General features: G+C 41.9%; 1 protein-coding gene across 3 annotated transcripts in view; it reads left to right on the top strand.

The window, feature by feature from the left end:
* Positions 1–23939, top strand: part of RBBP6 (RB binding protein 6, ubiquitin ligase) — a 29950-nt gene extending 6011 nt beyond the window's left edge. The window contains exons 3-17 of one of the 3 annotated variants that reach the window (XM_083584666.1): positions 3137–3173; positions 7862–7906; positions 10223–10311; positions 10440–10536; positions 11105–11244; positions 11899–12071; positions 13043–13146; positions 13463–13782; positions 14816–14915; positions 14997–15075; positions 15165–15222; positions 16898–17263; positions 17623–17724; positions 18760–20508; positions 21915–23939. In XM_083584666.1, the coding sequence (XP_083440792.1) occupies positions 3137–3173; positions 7862–7906; positions 10223–10311; positions 10440–10536; positions 11105–11244; positions 11899–12071; positions 13043–13146; positions 13463–13782; positions 14816–14915; positions 14997–15075; positions 15165–15222; positions 16898–17263; positions 17623–17724; positions 18760–20508; positions 21915–23466 (5011 nt within the window). In that variant the 3' untranslated portion in view covers positions 23467–23939. The remainder of the gene's footprint in view (positions 1–3136; positions 3174–7861; positions 7907–10222; positions 10312–10439; positions 10537–11104; positions 11245–11898; positions 12072–13042; positions 13147–13462; positions 13783–14815; positions 14916–14996; positions 15076–15164; positions 15223–16897; positions 17264–17622; positions 17725–18759; positions 20509–21914) is intronic. The other 2 variants (XM_083584668.1, XM_083584667.1) reach the window with 2 other exon arrangements.
* The last annotated feature ends 1266 nt before the right edge of the window (positions 23940–25205 follow it).

Genomic DNA, 25205 nt, shown 5'->3' with positions numbered 1-25205 from the left:
TTCATTTTGTCATATTTGACCATGCCAGCATATGTAAGTTGCACATTTCTATTCCCGTCTATGGCAGTTACATTCCTATTTATTCTCCTGATGAAGTTACACTTTCTAACAGAAGTTACAGGGAGAGCAGTTTTCTACTTGCTAGTTTGCAGGGGATTTCCATCAGAATCCTCTCCCCCACCCACGCAGTCTTGAGTTCCATGTGAGTGGATTAGGCACATCCAGCTTCTAGTTGGTAATAAGTTATGTGCTTTGATATGTTTGGTGAGAGTGGGACAATAAAGTCAAAAAGGCTATTTTGCTTACTGAATAATACTTTAAAATTATACTGTGCCCTTTCTGGTAGTCCTTTGAAAATGAAGAATCGGAGTTGGAATGGACCCCTGAGGGTCATGCATGAAGTCCAACCCCTACAATTTGGCATCACAGCTATCCAACTTTAAAAACCTCCAATAGGAAGTCTAACACCTTCCAAGGGAGTCTGTTCCACTGTTAAACAGCTCTTACCATCAGAATTTCCCCCCCTAATATTTAGTGGGAATCTCCTTTTTTGTCATTTGAATCCATTGGTTAGGATCCTCCACTCCGGAGCAGCAGAAAACAAACTTCCTCCATCTTCCTTGTGGCAACTCTTCAACTATTTGAAAATGGCTATCCTGTCACCTGTTTCTTCTCCAGGCTAAACATCCCTAACTCCTTCAACAGTTGTTCATAAGGTCTGGTTTCCAGACCCTTGATCAACTAGGTCTCCCTCCTCTGCACACGTTTCAGCTGACCAACTTAAATGGTGGTGCCCAAGAATTAGCCCTACATCTATTCTTGTTTAATTTTTTACATTCTTTTACTTAGAGGCACTTGAAGTAGATTATTCCTCTCCAGTGAATAGACTTGTGTTCCTGCAGTTTGGGAATTTGGAAAATAAACTTGACTGAAATCCTGAGTGTGGGGCTGATTCTTGAAGTTCAGGTTGGCAATAGGGCCAATTCTGAACATCTCCTGGAGATAGAATATTTTATGTTTGGATTGACTTTGGGATGATAGAGGTTAAATTGTAAAAGGAGTGGCTTTTTCACATTATGATTCATTATAAAATTAATTATGATCAGACAATGTTGAGCTTAATGATGAAAACAAATTTCTATGGTATGTAGAGACAGGATGAGGAGAGAAACCCTTCGGACTGGTTTTCCATTATAGGAGTTTGGGCTTGTCTATGGATTGCTTAATGAGATCTGCATTCTACATGTGGGTAGGAGTTCCTGGACACAGGACTCATTCATATTGCATTTTGGGGAGGAATTCGGTGGAAGCAAGCAAGAGCAGTGGATTCTGGGCAGGGCAAGATTCTGGTGGATTGTGCTTCTGAAGATCATGTTTTGAATATTTTAAGCAGATACTGTTCTAGTCCTCTTGTGCATTTGTCCTAGCATGGGGTAGTTCATGATATCACCTCTCAGCCATCAATAGCATAACATGTGAATGGTGTGTTTGTGTGGGGGGGGGAGAATAAGAAAGAGGGAATCATAGAATTGTAGAGTTGGAAGGTTGATCTAGTCCAACTCCCTGTGATGCAAGAATATGCAACTGCCCCATACAAGGATCAAACCTGCAATCTTGGAGTTATCAGCACCACACTTTAACCAACTGAGCTGGTCTTAGGTTTGATGCTTGGTAACTGGATGGCACCCTTCCACATAGCTGACATAGGTATGATGGGTTAGCACTAAAGCATAATGTACTCTGGAGTGAACATTGACTTGTTCCTTTAAAGTCAAGTGAATACAGAGCACATTTGCCTATGTTTGCAAGAGTTGCTTATGGTAAAGATGTTGTACATTTGTAGGGTAAAACGTATCGCAAACATATCCTCAGGAACTCTTGAGAGTAATTTTTGCTGCCTGCTGAGGCCAGGTCTGGTGTCTACTCCATCCCACCTGCCAGGCCAACACTAAAATGTCTTGCTGCACTATTCAGGCACTTAATGTCTGTCTTCATGTATTCTTCCCACCACAATGCTCGCTTAAGCGGCCTGCTTCCTCCTCCTACAGAAAAATACTATTCCTGGTGCAAGGACCAGTTTTCTGCTTAGAGTTCCATTCCTTGGTATCTGTCCACCCACCCTCACACACACACCATGGAACATGCTAGTTGAGTGTGCAGTACTATCCCCTCACCCCATGTGTAGTTTTAACTTAATGTGTGCCTGTGGCCTTCGCTTTGTACCACCAGAGACCATGGTTAGGATTAGTTCTTTCCCCAGTAATAAACATGACAGACATCAACCTCAAAAATGAGACAACAAAATAGCAGGATTCAGAGATTATTATTTTTTGAAATACAAAATTGCTTTTATCTTGGGTTACTTGCTGCTTACATTTAAACTGTTTTCAGTGACAAATATGTAAGGCATGTGGTATAAGGCCCTATTCAGACATTGGCTTTGGACTTGCATGCACTCACTCCTTAACAATTTTGAGGAGTTCAGTAACTTTTAAGCAATGTGTGGTTCTCTGTAACATCCAGGCTGTGGTTACTTAAACAACTTTTAACGAGAAGAAGCTAGCAGTTTCAAATTCTTCCTTGTTATCACAAACCTTAGTTTAAACACAGTTCACCAAAGTTAAGATTTAATGGGCAGTTGTGTTTTGTATAAAAGCAGGTCTTCTGCTCACCCACAGCCATTAAACAAGGGGAGGGGCTCACCATAGCTTATGCACGTAGCAGAAAACCATGGTTTCCCATTACATCTGAATCAAGCTTAAGTGTGTTCATTACATGGTGGCTGCTGTGCGGGAGATGCAGTTGATTAATACTGTTCTATAAACAATTCTTTCTGGGCCAAGTTAGCTTCCTTGTTCACAGTTTGGGGATTTGGCCTTTTGTATAACTTTGTGCAGCTTCTGTTTCTCATGAAATGGGTAGAAGTTGTAAGTCTAATAATAATAATAAATTATTTATACCCCGCCCATCTGGCTGGGTTTACCCAGCCACTCTGAGCAGCTTCCAACAAAATATTAAAATACAGTGTTCTGTTAAACATTAAAAGCTTCCCTAAACAGGCATATGGTTTGTATCTAAGGTGGCAGTTTCCTCTGTCATTGCTGTTTTTCTGACATTCTCTATTTTCTCTTTTTAGAAGTCGAACTGATCCAGTGAGTGGAACTTCAAAAGCAGTATGTAAAAACACAATATCACACTTTTTTCCTTCTACACACTTAATGTTTTTAAAGTAATGTAGCAATAAAATACTTTTCTAAATATTAATTTACATTGATTTCTCACAGAGAACCATTTATATTGTAAATACAATGTATTTTGAATCAGTATAGCAAAATTAAGCAATGCAGATCATTTTAATGTGAATATTGACACTTGTGCAAAGTGACGCACTGTATTGCATATTGAATGCAAGATTATTTCCTGTATGACTATGTGTTGTACAGATACTGTATGATCATTTATAGATCATGTAAGATAAGGGTTTCACTGCTAAACGTGATTACCTTGTTCAACATCTGTGTGTCTCTAGTTAGTAGCTATATGTTTGTATAGGTTGTTGTGTGCCTTTTTGTTTTCTTGAAATAAAAACATTTGGAGTGTATCTTTTTTTGCCACTATTGCATTGTATCACCTAGGCTTTGTTCTAAGTATTTCCCTTTATGGTTTTTGAAAACGTCAAAAACCACATTAGTGTTAAACTTGTTTTTTTTTTCTTTTAACTTGGGGTTCAGGTACATGTTAAAACATCAAGAGCAGTTTTATGCAGCTATAAATGTGCCCTGTCATACACAGTCTTTGCACACGACTTCCAATAGCAATAAGAATTTTTTAAAAACCATCTAGAACTGGTATCCTGCACTTGCTTCTGTTTTTTTGTGAGCAAGCACATAATTTAAATTTGTCACAGTAGTCAACATACAGGAAACATATTTTGGCATAACAACCCAGCTGCAAGTCCTGCTACCTTTTTAAGAAACCTTCCCAGTTGAGGATAACTTGCCTTACTTCTTTCCTCTTCACCAGACAAATTCCCTAATGTTATTTTATATTAGATAAACTCTTAAATTGAATACTCTAGTAAATCCTTCTGTAGCATACCATTGTTTGTGTATGATAACATTGGCAGCATTTTTGTTTGATTCTGGTGTATTAATTTTAGCCGGTACTAACACATATTCTGTTCAGTATGGTTTTGCTTAATTTAAGATACTGCAAACCTAGTTCTAATTATTTTTCAGCTTGGCATATCTTAAGTGTACTTGTTTAAGTGTAGCTGGCTTTCTTTTTAGAAGAACGAAACCCAAAAAGTTATTTTGTGGATTTACTGGTCTTGGTGACCAGTGAGAATATTGATGAAATCATGGTTAACTAGAAATGTTTGGTCTTTGTGTAGCCTTTCAAAATGTTAAACCGTAGGCTGCATTTGACAACTCGTCACACATGTTTTAAAACTGCTTCCCATTTATAGTGACCCAATGACTGCTGTAATACATAATATAGTGGATTTGTGTAAGCTACACTTACCTAATTCTTTTTTCATGAGCAGTCCTTTTCTTTGCTAGTATGTATATAAACACGACTATATGTTCGTAAATAAAGTTCAACATTCATTTAGAATATTGTGTTCCCTGGCATGTCTATTATACATCTGGGTAGTTCTTGTAGTTTGATCAAATGTTTTTTAAATGTGTTTTTTTAAAGCAGGCTTGCAAACAGGTCCACAGAATTTACTAGCCTACAAACTTATCCACATTGTAACTTATTTGAGTTCTAAAGTGGGGGTAATGGGTATATATTTTTTAAGCTTCCCTGTCGTAAGTACCTGGAGGTGACTACTACTTCCTGGCCTAGAGGGTGGCTGTTTAAAGCCTGCTTTAAAGCTAAGGCGGAACACTTAGTTCCTTTACATAATTCATCTGCTATGCTGTCTTGCCCAGATGTCAACTGAGAACTCAAAAGAAAATTCTTTTTGGAAATAGGTCTTTCCAATTCTGTGTTGAAGTGTTCAGTGCTCTGGGAAACTTGGTCTAGATGGTGGGGAAGAGACTTCAGTGCTTCCATGTGATATATGACAAAGCGAAAAACTGTAGGCTGAAGATGAGGCTTGGCACTGGGCTGAGAGTAGTATAGAGTGCAGGTTTCTGTAGTCTAAAAAAGTCAACATGTTCTTAATTGTCAAGAATTCCTCAAAGTAGTACTTCTTTGATTGTTGTCTTAGTATCCAAAAAGTATAGCTTCTTTTTGGGTGGGCTTTCTGCATCTAATATAGACTGCTAATGTTCTTGACAAGGCCTCCACAAGTCAGGTTTCCAAAGAAGGCAAGGTGTCCCACACACAGATTCCCTCTCCTGTGTTGCAAATAACTTGGGATCTAGGAAGTTGTGAACTCAATCATGTACAGGGCTGGATCTAACATGATCCTTAGTGCCATGTCTCTGGGGTTTTCTTAGCTCTTTATGGCGCTCTGAGTTCATTGTAGGGCATGGGTTTGACTGGGTGTGAAATGTGAATCAGCTGTTTGTGGCCATGCAAAGGAATGGAAATCAGGGGACTGACAGAAATCTCAACTGGAATTGATGACTTTTAAGAGCAAAGAGTTTAGCATTAAAGGAATAAGAGCAGCCAGAGGACTTCCAACTACTAGGAGACCCAAAATTCACTTGCTTGTGGTATTTTAGAGTCCAGGATGCAGTGTGATCCCTTGTTCCTATTCTCTTAAGCAATGCTTTGCTTGTAATCTGTTCAGTGCTTTCCACAGGAAATATTACCTCTGTGCCCATGTTCCATAACTTGCTTCATATGGCTGCAGCTGCTTACAGTAAATAACACTTGATGAGCTGTTAAGCTCTTCAGTTTACTTGCTCAGCCTGTTACCACACACAAAAATAACTGCCATGATACAGGTTATGAACTCATTTTCTTGAAAAGGCTGCCTTTAGAAAGCTGTGTTTGAGTATACTGCTTTAATTAAATTGCTGCATAGTTCAAGCTACAAAAAATGTTAGTAGTCAGATAGCTCTGATTGTGATTGGTGGGACATTATGGAGGTGAGGTCATTTCAAATAACTCTGTGTTGGCTGAGGCTGGCCACCCAGCTTTAGGAATGGTGACCAGGATCCACTCTTAATGATGTCCCAAGTGTCGTGCTGGTGGGTTTGAATGGCAGCTATTCACTTGAGCAGGAGAAAGTAAAGGGGTACCCTCATAACTTTGGGCAAAGTGTGAAACCTATTGACTCGAGCATGTTCACCCATCCTGCCAAACAGAGTCCTGCAGAACTCCATAGAGGCAAGCTTAATTCTTTTTCAGAGTTAGCTTCTATCTGCCTAACCCCATGTTTCACTGTCCCCCTTTTAGGCAGACATTATTGTAACACAGGTCACAAACACCTGAAATGTTGGGAGTTAGAAGGGAAATGTGTGTTTTATTATCTTAACATAAATCCATTTTTCTTCTTCAGCAACTTTTTGCATTACACTTGAAGACCATAAAACAATGCTAGTGTTTTACGATGTTATATTTCTGATTGCTTTCACTTCAGAGCTACCTGTAGGCACTACTTAAAATGTGTCTTAAAACTTAACGTTGAATATTGTATCCTAGGATTAGCCTCTCAAAAATGTGGCTTTATTTACTTGGCGCCAGGCATGTAAGCGCTTGAGACCCAATCCTGGTACCTTCAAGCAAGATACCACCATGAGAAGCAATACATGTTTTCATTGAGATTGTTTTCTAAAGTAGTAGCTAGAGTTCTATTCCTTATGTCACAAGAAGGGCTATCTTATCTCATTACTGTATTTCTGGTATTGAATGCCGCCTTATTCCAAAGTTAGTTCGAACGCAGCCTTTGCCAACCTGTTGGACTCTGGATGTTTTGGACCACAACTCCCATCAGCCCTTGCATGCACAAGTCTTTAGGATGCTGAGGCTGATGCAGACCAAAGCATCTGGAGTGCACCAGGTTAGTGAAGGCTACTGCTCTACAGTAAATGAAAGAAAGTTGATCTACACAATCTGGTTTAACACTCATGGCACCTCCAGCAAAATAAAATCTTTTGCTTTAGGGGGCTTCAGTTCATTTTCTGAGCAGCATCCCAAGACTTGTCACAGCACTGAAGTCTGATTTCTTGCTATATTATGCCATTTCTCTTAAATGGACAGTAGCTGTAGTTTAGCCCAGTGCTAGAAATCAAGTTCCTGAACTGATCCCTGGACTTCGAAAAATATTTGCCATTACTGATTTAGATATTACAAACAAAATTCTTTAAATGTTACCTCTTTATTTCAATAGTTTCCATTAAAAATGTAATTTGAGAATCACATAAATATTTTAAGCACTTAATTCCAACACTTTTCCTGCCACAGAGCATTTAATTAGTACCCTGTTGCTATCGACATTGGCTTTTTTGAGTTAAGCATTAACAAGTTTCCAGAGGCTTGAAATCTGCTAATTCATTTTTTTTTTTAATATAGGAAAATATTTGGCTATTTTGTGTGACTGCTTTGTGGAACCTACTACAGCATGCTATTACATGCAGAATGAAGATTTTTAACTATTGAAAAAGCAATTTATTTTTATTGTGAAAAAATGTAGGCTTGTTTATGTTGATCTCTGAACATAAGCCTGATGAGTTGATTCCATTGAGTGAGTGCAGCATTAGTTGCTCTCCTGTGAACCTGAATATTATGTATACCTGACTGCACAAACTGTACAGACAATGATATGTTTTGGCCAAAGGCTTCATTACTTTGAAAAAAATGCCTCTCTGTAGGACTAGATCTTAATAACACAGTAGAGGCTAAATATTTTGCTTCATTTTGATTGTGGAACTTGAATGTGTGTTTAATTTTTTATGAACAGATTGATGACTCTTCTGCATCTATTTCTCTGGCCCAGCTTACAAAGGTATATATACATATATTCTTGTCAAATATAGCCAAATAAATTGTTGCTTGCTTGGTATTTTCAATGTTTTTATGCTGTGATCCTTATCTGGTTAATTTCTGTTACTGGTGCAAAGCATTTTTAGTAAAAATTACCGAGCCTAAACATTGAAAATGTGTGTATATTTATTGATAACTATCCTGTAAAGAGTAGTTCCCAGTATGGGAAGATAGAAGGGGAGTCCCTTATCAGCCTCAACATAATGTTGCCGTTTTACTCATCTTCAAGACACAAAGAAGAAGCACCTCCGAAGCTGTTTTATCGTTTCTTTCATACGTTCCATTAATTTTGCATTGGAAAAATAGCACAAAGAAGAATTTTAATACTTTGGCTATTTATGGACTCCTAGGATTTCTCGGTGTGACAGCCAAAATAGAAGTATTTCCCTATCACATGGACACTTTACATGATAATTTTGGGATTCTGCATTCAAAGCCAGTGATAGTGCAATAATTTGCATAAAATTTGATAAAAGTTGTACACTTGTAGTGTATGCAGTGGGCAGCAGCTATGCAACTAATTTGTTTGAACACAGACTGCGTAAATGTAACTGTTTATAGGAATATACCAATGTGTATGTGTGGCATATTAGCAAATGTGACCTTCTGAAACTGTTGTATCTGCCTTGTTTTGCTATGAAACTGCTTGCATTTTCTGCTCAATAATGTGTAACTTTGTCTGGGAAAGCACTAGTGATAACTCTCATCAAGTAAATTAGCTGCTCTTTAAAATTCCTATTAAGCAGTGTTACCTAATACATTTGTGTTCCCTTTGTGAATAAAGCCTGAAGTTATGTGTTTCCAAGAAAAACTTTATCTAGTAAAGTTGGGAAACTCTGAAGTGCATTTGCAAATACAAAATTTAAGTCAAGCAAGGTAGCTTTAGTTTGGTTTCCATTAGTGCTGTCCTTAAATTTGTCCTCAGTTCTGTAAGCTCATGTCAAGTTCTATTTTTATTGAGGTGTGAAAAAATGTCCAAGAGGTATACAAGTTACGGAGAACTTAAGTATTTCTGACTATTTTGTGATATAAAGTAGTTGAAAACTGTTACTTGCTTTAAAACCTCTTCAATGCACAGAGTCTTTGCATAGAGGAAATGTGTTTAACAGTTTTCTGTTTTATTCCTATTATGTATTAAATGCCATATTTGAATTTTGGTCTATTCCTACTAATGTTTTGTGCTATTGGATGTGTTCTGTAAAACTGTTTGGGTTCAAACAAATTAGCTCAGTATTTGTAAAATAGTCTTCTGTAAATGTGAACAATTTAATAGTTGTTAATCTGGAATGTTAAGAAAAAATATGTATTTTAATCAACTGTTTAATAAAATGTTGAAACTAGCTGGTTGCTTTTGTGGATGAATGTATAAAGTATGTGTGGCTGATCTGAATGTTAAGTGATTGAATATCTGAACAGTCAGTAAACCAGTCCCTTAGACCCTGCTTGTATCTGTTTATAGAGTGTAATGAACCATCCTAACAGGTACCAAGTTTCTGGAAACCTTAGCTCAATAAGGGAGCCTCACATTTAGGGCTTGCACCTTAAGGGTAGTGTCATCTTGAAAGTTGTGTTTCCAAAACATTTTGTGCTGTCTTTAATTCCAGTTGGGAAAAATTATTTTGTCTGATTTTTTTTTGATTTTTTTTTTGTGCATTGGTGCGATGCAGTTTTTTTGATACATTCAGTTGCACTCAGGCATTTTCCTTTTAAAGACATCTGAAAGGGAATAACAAGCCCATTTCCCAAGTTTTTAAAGGTGGTCTAGCTGGGCTTCTGAACCCTCAGTTTTCAGGATGACATTGTCCTTTTAAATATTTTAAGCATAAATAATGCATAGCATTATATAGCAAATTGAGGCAGTAGTGAACAGCATCACTTTACAAAAGGAAACAGCTCAATGCCTTTTATCTTGTAAGTATTACAGAAGGCATCTTTCAGAACACTTAACTCCAGACCATTTAAATTTATCACGGCAAACTGGAGCAGTTACACAAGCCATTACATAAGATACAAACTGCACCTAAGGTTTAGTTAGAATGCCCCAGCAGAGTTTTTTATCTTTTCATTTTAGGTTAGCAAGTACACAAACATCATGTAACGGCATAAGGACTCCCTGGAACATCTTCAAGACAATCTGATATTAAAGAGCTGTTTTTGAGGCAACTTTCAGTTAGCTTTGTGCTGCTCTTTACAGGATTGGATGAGTGGTGTTTGTCTTTGACTGGATGGACTTAAATGTGTTTCTAATGTGTGTGTCAAATGATTACCTATTGAACAGACCGCCAATCTGGCTGAAGCCAATGCTTCCGAAGAAGATAAAATTAAAGCTATGATGTCACAGTCTGGCCACGAATATGATCCAATCAAGTAAGTCTTCAGCATGCCACAAACCAATTTTTTAAAAAAGCTAACTTTGGAACAATTTACAGATTTACTATCTTCTTAATTAAAGCAAAACAGCAAAGAAACACACTTCTCTTCTTACACCTTTTTAGTTACATGAAGAAACCCCTGGGTCCGCCTCCGCCAACATACACTTGCTTTCGTTGTGGAAAAGCTGGCCATTACATAAAGAACTGCCCGACCAATGGGGTAAGGGACTGTGGAGTGGAAGTTTTGATTAGTGTTAACTTGTTTATCTTTATTTTTATAGACCTCCATTAAACCTGTAGCAAGAAAATTAAAGTTTTATTCCTTGGTTTATTGTATATGGGGGAGTATAATATCCTGTTAAGTCCTTCTTTCTCTCCAGTTTCAGATTGTGTCTGTCTCTTCAATGATCCATTTGGTAGTGCCACCTTGTATTTGTATCACTGACTCCAGTAATGCAAGATCAGTGGGGTTGAGGGAGGGCTACCTGTCATGGATTATTATTGCGGGGCACTGCTCACTATGAAAAGTAGTTTCTTAATGATAGCTTACAGTAAACATTCTAAGAGCAGTAGACAATTTTGTTCAATTCTTTCATGCTTCAAATGGGATGTGACTGACTTAAATAGCATCCTTGGTGAAGCTGCAAAGTTCATGTCATGTGCCTGAACAATGTTGTTTCAACACAAGCCAAGAAGCTTGTGTTGGGCAGGGGTTCTGTTTGGAGAAGCTGCTGAATCTTTCCCTTAGAGCTTAGAGAGATCTTTTGTGTTTTTTACCCCTTCGATAGGACAAAAACTTCGAGTCTGTTCCCAGGATTAAAAAGAGCACAGGAATTCCCCGAAGTTTCATGATGGAGGTGCAGGACCCTAATACCAAGGGTGCCATGCTCACAAACACAGGGAAATATGCCATCCCGACTATTGATGCGTAAGTATGCAGGTCTTTAGAACCTTTAGAACAGAAATGTTGTCTCTAACGTTCAATATTCCTAGCTAGAGCTTTGCAACTAGGGAATCTTATTTATTGTAAGCAGCATATTTGTAAAAAAAAAACAAAATAAAAATGTCATAATAAGAAATAATTGTGAATGTTTGTGACAGTTCATTTATGGCATCAGACATTGTCTTCAGCATCAGACAAAAACATTGCTTTTCAAAAACACCTCCAGAAACACCTGGTTTTACCATTTTGCTGCTGCAGTAGAGGGAAAGCCTCCTGTTTATTGATTTCTCCTGGAACTATTCTCTTTGATAATTCTGGTTTGATTCTGTCCTCCAGTGTTTTGATTTGAAATTGTAAACTGCTTGAGTTTATTGAATATAAGGCAGGATGTTGTTAGAATATAGTATTTATTTGACTAGGCCTGTGACTTGGGTCAAATCCACACCATAAACAGAACATTGCTTCTATCCACAAACTGTAGCTTGTTAAGAGTACTGGGAATTGTAGTGTTGAGTTCTTTGGGCAGAAAGGTGGGACACAAGTGGAATAAATAATAATAAATATTAAACATATATTTAATGCTTAACATCATGTATTGTCTCACCTTTTTAAGACCAAGATGTGTGTCTGTGTTTTCAGTGCTGCTTATGCTATAGGAAAGAAAGAGAAGCCCCCTTTCCTGCCAGAGGAGCCATCGTCTTCCTCAGAAGAAGATGACCCTATTCCAGATGAGCTTTTGTGTCTGATTTGCAAAGATATAATGACTGATGCTGTGGTCATTCCCTGCTGTGGAAACAGCTACTGTGATGAATGTGAGTTCCATGAACTGGCTTGTGTGTCTGAATGTGATGGGAGAAGAGCAAGGCTGATTGGGTTTTCCCACCTCTAGCATTACCTGAGAAGGAGAATAGAAGGGTTGCTTTTACTTTAAAGTGTTGGGTACTTACTTGCACCTGGACTGCTTCATTACTTTTTTTAAGAGGCAGGAACTGGACTGGGGTTTTTAAACCAAAATTTTTACTCTTCCTTTGACCCACAGAATTCTACTTTTTCCTTAAGTTCATTGGTGTTTTGGGTATATGATACACTCTAAGATATCAAAAGCCCATTCCACAGTAACTCAAAAGTGGCTTTTTTAGTGTAGTTGCACCTGTTCTATGGAACAACATCCCTCTTGAGATAAGACAAGAGCTGACTATCTGCACTCTTTTGAAACAGTTGAAGACATTTTTGGTCTGCAAGGCTCTGCCATGGGTGCTTATTTTGTGTGGTTTTCAATTTCATCCACTATTATTTTCTGTAGATTATAGCTGTTTTGTACATCATCTTGATGTACAAAAGAAGGCAATTAAAAATATTCATAATAAAAAAGCTGAAACTGTTGTCTTGCTTAAATTCTGACCTGGAATGCTTTATAAAGCAAGGACATTCCTTTTCAGGCATTGGAGTTTCCCTCTGCACCTCCATGCCTCTAGAAGGACAACCACCCACCCCCTTCTGGAGCAGCGGCTTTTCAGGAGGCATATGGGACTGCAGTGGGTGTACAGCTTTGGGACATGCCCTTTGGATCCCAAAGTTGCTACTAGATTTCTGTACTGATCTACTATTTTGTGGCCTTTGCAGTGTCCTTTTAGTTACAGCACATCCACATTTAGAAGTCTTCTGGCATTTGTTGTTGTTTGCAGTCTTAGTAGCTGTGCTAGTACATGTGTACCATTGAGCAGAGTGTGAAGATTTATATAACAGTTGCACATTTCACATGGCATTGAAAAATCATTCACAGGTATCAGAACATCGCTGCTAGAATCGGAGGAACATACCTGCCCAAATTGTCATCAGACAGATGTTTCTCCTGATGCGTTAATTGCCAACAAATTTTTACGCCAGGTAACTTGAGATCTATCTGTATCCAGTTCTGCATGCCTGAGTGTACATCTCTTTTCCCCTTATTCTTACTGATCCGCTGTGTTTGCCCAGATGAGAAGGGGTGGGAGTTAAGCTGGTTTGGTCCCTCTGTGACTTGCCACCCAAGAAATTGACCCACATGCTGTGTCCCTTCCTGCAGTAAAGGTATCCACAGCAAGATCTGATTTTTTATGACCTCACCAGGCCTGATAACAAGTAGCACAGATGTTTTATGCAATTTTAGGGAAGCTTTGATATGCTTAATCATTTCTCTTGACTGGTGATTTTTCTTCTCTAGGCTGTAAATAACTTCAAAAACGAAACTGGCTACACAAAAAGACTTCGCAAACAGGCCCAGCCACCTAGACCGGTAGTTCAGCGGAATGTGCCTTCATTACAAAGGCCAACAGGTTCCAGGCAGCAGGATCCCCTCATAATTCCAGCCACTTCTGCTCCTCTTCATACACCTGCATCCCTCACCTTGTCATCAGCTCCTGGCCAATCAGTATCTTCAACAGCCACGTTGTCAGTCAGCCATTCTGCCACCACATCTGCTAGTGAGGTCTCTGCACCAATGTCCCTGGCAATTCATGCTGACAAGCCAGAAGGACCTTTCCGGTAGGTCGATTTGTAGAAAGAGGCCACTAGATTGACAGCTTGGCTTCGCTTTTATACTGTCCTGGGCTCTGGTGGTGTTGTGTCTAACATTTGTATGCCTATCTCCCTGGAAGGATTGACTGCCAGTTCTTGAGTGTGTTTGTATGTCTTAGTAACTTTTCTAAGGCTGGCAGTGAGTTTTCAAGTTACATGGGGTTCTTAGAAATCAAATCCAAAGTAAGGTATTTCAAGCCCAATGCTTGCTTTTGGCCTGTTAAAATTGAGTGTTCTTATGAGAGGGAAATGATGCTTATATGTTTTAATGAGTTACTACATTGTTTTGAATTTCATTCAGTCTCCAGGGATTGATTCATATTGCTATGCTTTTATCACATTTTGCCTTTTAAGATTTTAGGTTTGAAATCTTAAAAGACAAAGTGAGCTAAGTGAAGCTGTGAGAATATCCTAGTGAATTTCAAGAATTTCTCCTTTGGGTGCTGCAAGCATCCAAGAAAGCAATAATCACTCTTTATCTGTATTATTTGATTAAATTTCAAACTACAATGTTCTCATCGGCCGTCAGCTCAATTCAGATAGTCCTCAAGAGCCATGCCATGCTATAAATTGCCAATTTGGATATCACAGCAAACTGATTAACTTTAAGCAGGAAATGGAGAATGGGAGGCAGGGCAGGAGGGACCTGGTGAATCCATAGCATGTCAATTCTCCTGAAACCATAACTTGGAAGGTTCTCTGGAGCCTATCCACACCACATGAGGCAGATTAACATCTCATTGAAAAACTTAGTCATAGCCCAGTTCCTTTCTGATATATGCACCTCATCTGTTTAACCACAAAACACTCTCATAGAGAGGTTCTCCCAACCATTTAATTATGTGTGTTGATTTGTTTTGCCTGCCCTTCCCCACCTTTTTAAAGTATTGTGAATATGACTACCTCCAGGGTCTGCAGAATGACTTTGTAGCACCCAGTCTCTCGTTTTCAGTCTCTTGCCTAGTAGTTCCTAACCTTGAATTTGCCTCTTTCACTGCAGTGAGGGCGATGGTATTGGACCAGCTGCTGCTATAGTGACTGCCTCAGAACACTCAAAGCCACCTTCCACACTGTCAATTAATACTGTGATGGAGGAGAAGGTAAGCTTTGTTTTGGAACTAAACTTGTTTGCACATTTTAGCAGCATCACAGTCTAATTCTGTTCCTCTTCCTTTCTGCAGGGCTATCAGGTTCCTGTGCTTGGGCAGCCAGCTTTGCCAGGACAGCTGGGCTGTCATGGGCATTCAATACCCACCATGGGTAAGTGGTACAACTTTGCTCTTGGCTATTTTTTGCAATAGGCCTGCCATCTACATTTAATAAGCAACTTCTTCCCCTTTTCAACATAGGTCAACCGATGAGAACTAATCCTGTTCGCTCTGCAGGCAATAGGTCAGGCTGGGAGCCGTAAGTATACCTCCAAAACATATTTTTTGTATCTTAGGTAGTAAGTTTAGAACATGATATGCACATTAAACAGCTTGATATGCATAGAGAGGCTTTTTTAAAAGTTGCTGGTTAAAGGATCTAGTTTGGTATCGAGCAACACTCTAACCTCACTCCATTTTTTAAAGTGTCAAACTGTTATCAGGATCCGGGGACACCTTTAAAGTCCTAGATTAGAAATAAATATGATTGATTTCAAAATAACTCCAGTTTATTATAAAAAATAATATTTATCGATACTGCATTCCAGAAAAATAGACCTGTATCCAACGAAGACATTGCATGATTGAAACAACTTCTGCTTGTGCAGTGGACCTTCTCCTTCTGCTGCAGCCCCACCCCCGAATCTGCTCTGGGGGTTCCCCAATACCCCATGGCAGGTTTGGGAAAAGATGTTGGGGGCGCTTGTGAGGAGGAGAGAGAGGGAAGTTCCGTTTCACAAGTGGAAGTTATTCAACTCAACACAGTTGAATACAAACTCTTATCTAGTCCAAAAGCTATTGGGGATACATTGAACCCCACAATGTCTACCCAAATTGCTCATTGAGCTATCGGTAAGCCCTACAGGAGAAAACAAGAGATGCATAAATGAAATACTGAACTTTTAACAGAAGAGAAGATGAACTAGAACCCAAGCAAGGCCTAGTAGGTTTTTTCTTACAAATGATAAATCAGTGTTGAAAGCCAGCTTATAGGAGAATTAACTGCTTAAGATAAGATTCATTCCTGTGATTTAGTGGACCCCTGCAATACTTTGTTCTGGGGCTTTGTACACACAGGAATGTGCAGAAAAACTGGACAGAAGATGCACTCCAGTGCGCTGAACACTAAAGTTATTTTACCTACCCTGTTTTGATAAGTTGCTGGGGATAGAATAGGCCCCAGTTAGTGAGTAGTTTCACTTTCCCATTCATTTCAACAGGGTAAATCAGCCTCTGACAACTTAGTAAATTAACAATTTTAAAAATAATTGAAAGGAGGCAGGGAGCAAAATGAGATGTTACAGGACAACTGACTCCATAATTGCTGAGGAATATGTGGAGTAGGTTTGCAAAACATTTTATATCATATTTGCAGCAGTTGCTGGTACCAACATCAACATCATTAGCTGCCATTGGGCTAAAATAGGTAGTTTTTAGCACAGGGTAAGGGCCGGGGTTTCAAATTGCCAGGCAGCAGAATTTAGATTGCTTGAAGGCACCCTCAAGTTTTTGAATTGCAAACCATAGGCAGAGGGTAGAGAAACCCAAACCCTGACAAGTCTGTATTAGACATACTGTGCTAGGTATCCTTTTTTAACATCTACAAAATGCCAGTGTACAAAAGAAATGCAGTTGTGATGGGGATGCTGGATGGCAGGCATTTAAAACAGCAGCAGTAGCAGATTAACTAATGTTCATGAAAGGCTTGGAGGAGGAAAACTGTGGTAAGTGTTGTGTGTGACAGGGAGGGCTCTTGGGAGGATCTGTTGAACCGGCAGTGCTGAGGGGGAGCAAAAGAACAGTTTAGACTGGGTAGGCTGTAAGACTGAGGATGGGCAGTTACTGCAGAGGGGTGCTATCCATTTCACGTTTCTCTCTTGAGAACAAGGGGCAAGTGTAACACTCAGTGACAACGTGTTTTTGGGTTTCTTTAGAAGTTCAAACCGAGGACGCCCGCATAGTGACCGTACACAAAGGACTCAGGCCCCAACACTGCCAGCATCAACACCAGTCTTTGTGTCCGTGCCTCCTCCTCCCCTGTATCCTCCTCCTCCCCATGCACTTCCTCTTCCACCGGGGGTACCTCCACCACAGTTTCCTCCTCAGTTTCCACCTGGTCAGCCTCCACCTGCTGGGTACACTGTCCCCCCTCCGGGATACCCCCCAGCTCCAGCAAACATATCAACACCTTGGGTACCAACACCAGTACCAACGGCTCATTCAAATGCCATCCCAACGACACAAGCACCTCCTCTCTCTAGGGAGGAGTTTTACAGAGAACAGCGGAGACTTAAAGAGGAGTAAGTATTTGGCTCTGAATGAAGTTCCGTTATATTTCATTCTTCTGTTTCCGTAGAATATCAGACTGCAAAACTATGCTAAAAATGCGTCTGCCGTAAGCAAAAATGACATATAACGTGAGATTTCAAATGTTGGTTTTCACCAATAAAAATAATCCTTCAGATCTCAAACCCAGAAAACTGTAATTCTAACAAAATGCCATGAAGCATCTCTTGGAAACCTGCGTTGCTTTTTGCTTTGTTGTAGCATGTTCACATCTCAGTTGCATGCAGAGTCCTTTTTTGAGTGGTGTGGTTCTCTTAATGCCGCCTTTAACATTGCCCAATGACCTGACATCACGATCTCTCACTTTTGACAGGGAAAAGAAAAAGTCAAAGCTTGATGAGTTTACAAATGATTTTGCTAAGGAACTGATGGAATATAAAAAAATCCAGAAGGAACGCAGGCGCTCTTATTCCCGGTAATTGTTTTTATTGTGCCTGTATAGATGAGCCGGAACAAAATCCCCCGTTCATTTCACCTTGCAGATCCCCTATTCAGTCCCTGGCATCATATCTAGTTTTTGGGTCTTATGTAGTACAGAGATGGGGAAAGATGCTACCACTCAGTGCCAATGGTACTGGGCAAGGTGGGCTAACAGTGAGACATAGCATGGCTTATTGCAGGTACAGGGAACCTCTGGCCCTCCAGATAATGCTGAAGTACATCTCCCATCAGCCCCTCAGCAAGCATAACCAGTGGCCAGGGATGATGGGTGTTGTAGTTCAGCAATATCTGGAGAGCCAACGGTTCCCCAAACCTGGCTTACTATGTTCATAGGCATTTTTCCTATGAAGACTAATGCAGGATACAGATTTGCATCTGTTGCCCTACATTTCAACCTTGATGCTAACTGCAGGCAATGAGATACAACTTCTTTTCCCCAATATTCAGAGGAACAACATGCTCTGAATTTGCTAAGGCTTTGAAAGAAATATTGTTTTGGATTTTCAAGGGTTAAATAGTTCCTGGGCTTATTTTGGGAATGCACACAAAATGTCCAGTAGTAGCTTTCTGTGAAAGTAAACTCTGAAATAAAGCCTAATGATTGTCTGCAGACCAAATAATTTCTGGATACTCTGTTAGCTAGTCACATAGTGCATGAAAATGTTTCCCAAAGAGGAGCTGTCACCATCAGCTGGTGAATTGCTTCTTAAATATTGGGTGTACAAAAGCAATTTGTGATAACTTACTTGGTGCAGAGTGAGGAGCTATTCTTCATTGACAATAGTGATAATAATAAAGCTGTAAAAGTCCCACTGAGCTTGAATGAGTTGTTCGGGGTGCTCTGTGCATTGTCTCCTTCTAGGTATCTGCAGTGACTGCTTCATAACAGATTCTGTGACAAAAAAGGGAATGTTCTTCACTGTGGTTGTGCCACATAATTTGTACAAAAGTGAAGAGGCTACAGTTACACATCTTTCCTTCCCCCTCCCCCTTTGCTTTGTTTCTTAAGGTCCAAATCGCCATACAGTGCATCTTCATACTCAAGAAGTTCCTATACATACTCCAAGTCCCGATCTGGCTCATCTCGTTCTCGATCCTATTCTCGGTCATTCAGCCGTTCCCATTCCCGCTCCTACTCACGATCTCCGCCATACCCACGGAGGGGCAGGGGGAAGAGTCGGAACTACCGTTCCAGGTCAAGATCCCACGGCTATCACCGCTCAAGATCCAGGTCACCCCCCTACAGAAGGTATCATTCTCGATCGAGGTCTCCAGTTTACAGAGGCCAGTCCCCAAACAAGCGCCCTGTTCAGCAGGCAGAAGGGGAAAGGGAATACTTCGGCCGATACCGAGAAATTCCACCTTACGACATGAAAGCGTACTATGGCAGATCTGTGGATATGAGAGACCCATTTGAGAAAGAGAGATTCCGGGAGTGGGAGACCTACCGGGAGTGGTACGAGAAATACTACAAGGGCTACACAGCTGGAGCCCAGCCCAGGCCTTTGCTTAACAGGGAGAACTTCTCCCCAGAGCGCTTTGGTCCTCCTGGCCCTAGACGAGAGAATTCCCCATACGTTCGGGGCCGTAGAGACGATTACCCTGGAGGGCTGGGCCATCGGAATCGGAATGTAGGTACTGGCTATTCTGAGAAGCTTCCAAGTAGAGAGGGCCATGGCATGAAAGAGATGGCCAAACTGAAAGACAAGGAGGTTGAGATCCCACCAGGCGACGTGAAGGGAAACAAACACAAGAAGCACCGCAAGAGAAGGAAGGGGGATGAGGGTGAAGGCTTCCCCAATGCTGACCTGTTGGAAGGCTCGCGGAAGCCACGGGATCCTGCCCCTGGGGAAGAGGGCAGCAAGCCTGACCCACTCTTCATGCTCCCAAGCAGGGATGATGCTACTCCTGTCCGAGATGAGCCAATGGAAGCAGATTCCGTTGCCTTCAAACCCACTTCTGACAAGGAAAGGAAAGAGAAGCCAAAGGCAAAAGCCGAGAAGACAAAGCGAAAAGCAGAAGGCCCTGCCACTACCAGGAAAGAGGTGCAAGTGAAGCCAGCTAAAGCACCCCAAGAGAAAGTGGAGGCAGATCGTGAAAAATCCCCCCGGGCAGAACCTCCTACGAGAAAAGCCAAGGAGGAGTTGCCAAAGGCTGATCCTATTAAGTCAGTGTCCTCTCAGAAAGATGAGAAGGCACTTGGTACGCCACGCAAGGTTCATCCCCGAAGCTCAAAAGAGCATCCAGAAACCAGATCAACCAAGGAGGAGAAGGCCAAGAAAGATCCCCCCAAGGAAGTCAAGCAAGAGAAGCAATCGAGTAAGGAGGAGAAGTCAAAGAAACCTGTGGACAAGAACAAGCCTGTGGATGCAAAGCCAGAGAAAAGGAAAAGGAAAACCGAGGAAAAAGGAGACAAAGATCACGAAACGCCGTCGTTAAAAATGTCCAAACCTGACATTGTAGAGTCGAAACTGTTGCCAAAGGGGAAAACTGAGCCAGAGGGTGAAAAAGCAGAGAGGACCCCTGAAAAGGACAAAGCTGTTCTGCCAGTTGCTCCTGCAAAAAAGATTAAGCTGAACCGAGAAACTGGCAAGAAGATTGCCAGTGTTGAAAATGTCCCCCCAGTGAAGGAGGCTCTAGCCGAGAAGCCTGAGCCACCCCCCAGCAGCAAAGGGAAACAAGAGAAGGCGAAAGGGAAGCTGAGGAGGAAAGCCGCAGCTGCCGATGGATCTGGTCTGATGCTGGTTGATTATACCAGGTACCTCCTGATTAAAACTTAAAAATTAATTTCACTTCCTGTCCATGTCATGTTGAGTACTGCCTCCTTTCTTAGGCTTTGATTTGGCCTCTCTTAAACCCATGTGTGAGTAGAAGATAAGTAGCTGACGTTGGCTGGTCTGGATCTTTTGTCCTATGGACAAGCCAGATCAATCCCTGTGATATAGATCAGTTGCCCTCCAGTCCCAAGCAGTCCAGATTAAGTCATGACCTTTTAATTTCCCTTCTAGCATGAAGTTTTTTATGAAGCAATTTGCCCACCTTTCCTTGAAGTCTGGGCTGTGTCGGTTATTTTGTGCCTGTGGCTAGGTAAAGTGCACTTGCCATTGGCCCTGGGTAGCCCATTGGAAATCTCACTTCAGCATTTTCCATCGAGGGGAAGGAATCATTGCCTGATGTGGCTTACTAGTGTTAATTTATCAGTGCTACTCTGTGATCTGTGGGTGAGGGGGCCGTTCAGAGTTCCTCATTTGCCCTGGAGGCCCATCCCCCCCCCCCCGTCGCCATACCCACCTGTCACTTAATATCATTTGATGTCAGGTGAGCAAAGTGCCCTCATGACAGGTGGGGAAAATAGCCTAATCGGCTGTGTCAGGCAATGATTATTTTCCTTTGGTGGAAAATGCTAAAATAAGACCTGCAAGGGGTCACCCATGCTTGATGGGAAGGCTACATCTGGATTTAGATCCACTCAGGAGCTCCTGATTGAAGTTCCCAAGCAGACCTAATGTCTGCTGAAAGCAGTACAGTTTTATATTCCATGCCAAATGCAAAGAAACAACTGGGAGCCTCTGCAAGAACCACTTGCATTTGGCACTGTTTCAGTTTGGCACTGAGTGCCCACTATGGTACTTTTGGCCAGGTTAGATCCACTCCAGTGGATCTGATCTGGCAGCATGGCTAGCATTCCTTGCCGCATTTTAACGACATTGAATGCATGGCACGCTCGCAAAAGAACAATCCCGCCTGCCAAGCGTGGCCTGCAGAAGGTTTGCCGTAGCTGAATCTAGCCCACTGTGTCAACAAGGTTCCCTGCGCCTTTTGTTGTCAAACAGAAATCTCTTGAGTCACGACAGCCCTTCTCTCTAAAGTGTAGGCTGTGAAGAATTAAGGCTTGGTTACTAAGTTTAGTTTTCTGTAGTGGGAAAATGCACATGTGGCCTGGAAAGGGGGGATGGGACTCTGGACCCCAACGTTCCTGAGGGAAAAAATAAACCCCAGGCCAGTTCCTTGATGCAAGGGCTGTTTTCTATGTGAAAATAAAATAGAAAAGTGGGGCTTTTAGCCCTGCAAAATAATGAATATCCCCACAATCTAAATTTGGAATGAAATTATGCTGCTTTGATGTCTTCCTTAATAGGCTGTCTTTGGTTTTTCCTTCCTTAGCACCAGCTCTGCTGGAGGAAGCCCTGTGAGAAAGTCAGAAGATAAGCTGGACATGAAGCGAACTGTCATCAAGACCATGGAAGAGTACAACAATGACATAACAGCCCCTGCCGAAGATGTCATCATCATGATCCAAGTTCCTCAGTCCAAGTGGGATAAAGACGATTTTGACTCTGAGGAGGAAGAAGAGGAGGAGGACGTTAAATCTGTGCAAGTTCCCTCTGCAGCTGGGAAGCCCTCGAGTGTCGTCAAGAATGTCAGCACAAAGCCATCCAACTCCCTCAAACACAGTGAAAAGGATCCTGAAAGTTCACAGCCTGAGTCCAAAAACTCCAAAACAGTGTTATTGTCCAATGAGAAAGGGAAACTCAAAGAGAGGGATCACACTGCATCTGACAAAGACTCTTCTGAGAAAAGGAAGAGTGGCACTCAACAGGAGAAGGAGCGCTCCGAACGCAGTGCTGAACAAGGCAATGCAAAGAACTGCTCTTCTAACTCTTCCAAAGAGGCCAGGTCTTCAGATAAACATGAAGCTGCCCATGGGTCCTCTGGGAAGGATTTCACTCCTAACTGGGACAAAAAGTCTGACTACGACAGCAGCAGTAGCAGAGACTATTCTGGTTCCAAGCGAAGAGAGGAAAGGAGCGACCTGGCACGGAAAAAGGTCTCTCCTCCTCGCAGCCGTGACTCTGCCACCTCTGGACAAAAAAACAAGGCCAGGGATGAGCGAACGGAGCAGCCCAAAAAGGAGGCTGGGGACTCAAAGCGAGGCAGTTACAGCCCTCCGAGGGACCGGAGGCCAAATGACCACAAAGCTCCTTACGACTCCAGGCGTTCTGCAGAACAACACAAGTCCCAGGAGAGAAGTTCGGGCAAGGAGAGAGAGAAACGCCCGTCCTCTGAGACTACCTGGAGCAACAAGGAGAGGGTGGCAGGTGGGAACAAGTCCTTGCACCGGCGCTGCTCACCAGAGGCAAGAGAGCCAGGGACAATGGTGCCGAATGACAAGGGCACCACCAAGCCGAAGCCACTGCCCAGCCACTCTGCCCGCCTCTCGTCTGACCCAACGAGGGAGACCGACGAGGCAGCTTTCGTCCCAGACTACAATGAGAGCGACAGCGACAGCAACGTCTCTACAAAGCAAGAGGACTCCCCTGGAAGAGCCACCCGGGAGGGGAAGGATAAGGCCCCCGAGAACAGTAAGCCTAAGGAGGGAGCGGTGGGGGCAGCAGTCTTGGCCCCCCCAGTTGGCGGGAGCCAGAGCCAGAGCAGCCCGAGCATCAGCCGCAGCCAGAGCCCTTCCGAGAGCCAAGGCCGGAGCCGCAGCAGCAGCGCCAGCTCGGCTGACAGCCAGGACAGCAAGAAGAAGCGGAAGAAGAAGGACAAGAAGAAGCACAAGAAGCACAAAAAGCATAAGAAGCACAAGAAGCACGGCGGGACAGAGTCGGAGGCAGAGCGGAGCCAAAAACACAAACACAAGAAGAAGAAGTCGAAGAAGAACAAGGAGAAGGAGAAAGGAGACGACCAAAAAGTTAAGGTCGCCCCCCTCTAGGGCGGAGGGCGGGGCAGAGGGTGGACCGACCTACAGAGGGACTGAGTCGCCTGTGTGAAATTTTGTTATAATGTAAACAAACGAGAGCCTTGTAAATAATGCCATGACGGGCCCTGTGCTGCACTTACACAATTGCTGCTTGATTTGATTTTTACATCAGAGCTTTATAAAGTGAACATTTTGTACAGACTTGTGAGTTGTGACCATGTGATATGGGGGAGGGAGGTGGGTTTTTTATTTAATTTTATTTTTATTTGCGGGGGGGACTCTTTTAACCACCATTAAAATAGTTTGGGTGGTGTTTACTGTACTGTGAAAAAATTCACACTTAATTTTTTTTTTAATTGCCTGTCAGGAAAAAGAAGGGCTGATATCAGTTCTAAAATATCAGCCAGAGGACTTGTGGAATGCATTACAGCCCTGTTCTGTTACTTTTGGATTACAATAAAAAAAGAATTCATTAAACTTTATAATCAATGTGTTAGATTTGCAGCACCAGCTTTAATCAGGCAAGGAAGGGAAGGTGACCCTCACCTCCCCAATGAGCTCTACCCTTCATGAGAAATTGTCTGTCTCCGACAGAACTTATTGGTTTAACACAGAGAATGTTAAACTGGAGGGTGGGTGGCTAGGAAGCTCTGTGAGCATTAATCTTTGAAAGCAGTCAAGTTCGCTCTTCCATGTAGAGAACTTGGACTAGTAAATGCATCATCCTAGGAGGCTGCGTGCTTAAAGCAGCACTCCTCGAGCCTGTGGGGGTGGGCTCCCTTTGGGGACCTGAACACGATGTGTGACCCCTTGCCATTGGACCCATATTGGTCCACATTTTGATGCATAGTGAGGATGGTGGTTAGGGTAAACTGGTTTAAATGGAAGCTGGCTGATTCAAGGTTACGTGACAGCCAGCAATAATTGCCTCAGGCAGGATTCCAGACTGTCACAGGGCCCTTTAGCTTGGTGAGTAACAACCCAAACCCTATGCTCTGCTAAGCAGTCAGAGCAGGTGGCTGGGGCAAATTCTGTGCAGCTAGCCAGCATTGGCTCCTGCCAGCAATTTGGGAGAGTCATTTCAGCCTTTCATTGTCAGCACTGTCAGTTGTCAATTCTGTCAGACTTAAGATTTTTGGAGGGGAAATTGTTTTTTTGAAATTGGCATGTTTTATTGCCTCAAAAGGTTAAACACCAAGTAAGGAGTTCCTGTTTTTAATAAGAAAAATATATATCCTGCAGCATTAAATTGCAATGCTAGATTTTTAATGCCTCCAAATTTCAGGTAAAATCATGGAATGGTGCTGTCAGTTGAACATGAAATTTTCTCTGACACTTTGGAGAGAGGGTGCTACATTGCTCCTGCTCTCCTCAGTGGGCCAAAGAAAGTCCTAATATTCCTCCACGGTGTTAGAGCAAGCAGATAAAAAGGTACAACTCTAACTTGGCTGTTTCACACTAATACTTGGCTGTGATTCCCTCCGTTTTCCTAGCACTACACATGGTTGCAAAGTGGTCACTGGGAGTTTCCACAAGAGGTATTAAACAAAAGAGGAGCTTGCTGGATCAGGCCAATGGCCCATCCAGTCCAGCACCCTATTCTCACAGTGGCTAACCAGTTGCCTCTGTGGGAAGCCCACAAGCAAGACCTGAGTGCAGCACCTCTTTCCCCAATTGCATTTTCTAGCACCTGCCATTATTGCCTCTTAATAGTGGAGGTAGCACAGACCCCTTGTGACTTGTAGCCATTG

Source organism: Podarcis filfolensis (genome assembly GCF_964270895.1).
Source record: "Podarcis filfolensis genome assembly, chromosome: 14".
NCBI lineage: Eukaryota > Metazoa > Chordata > Lepidosauria > Squamata > Lacertidae > Podarcis > Podarcis filfolensis.
This window is presented reverse-complemented; position numbering and strand designations above follow the sequence as displayed.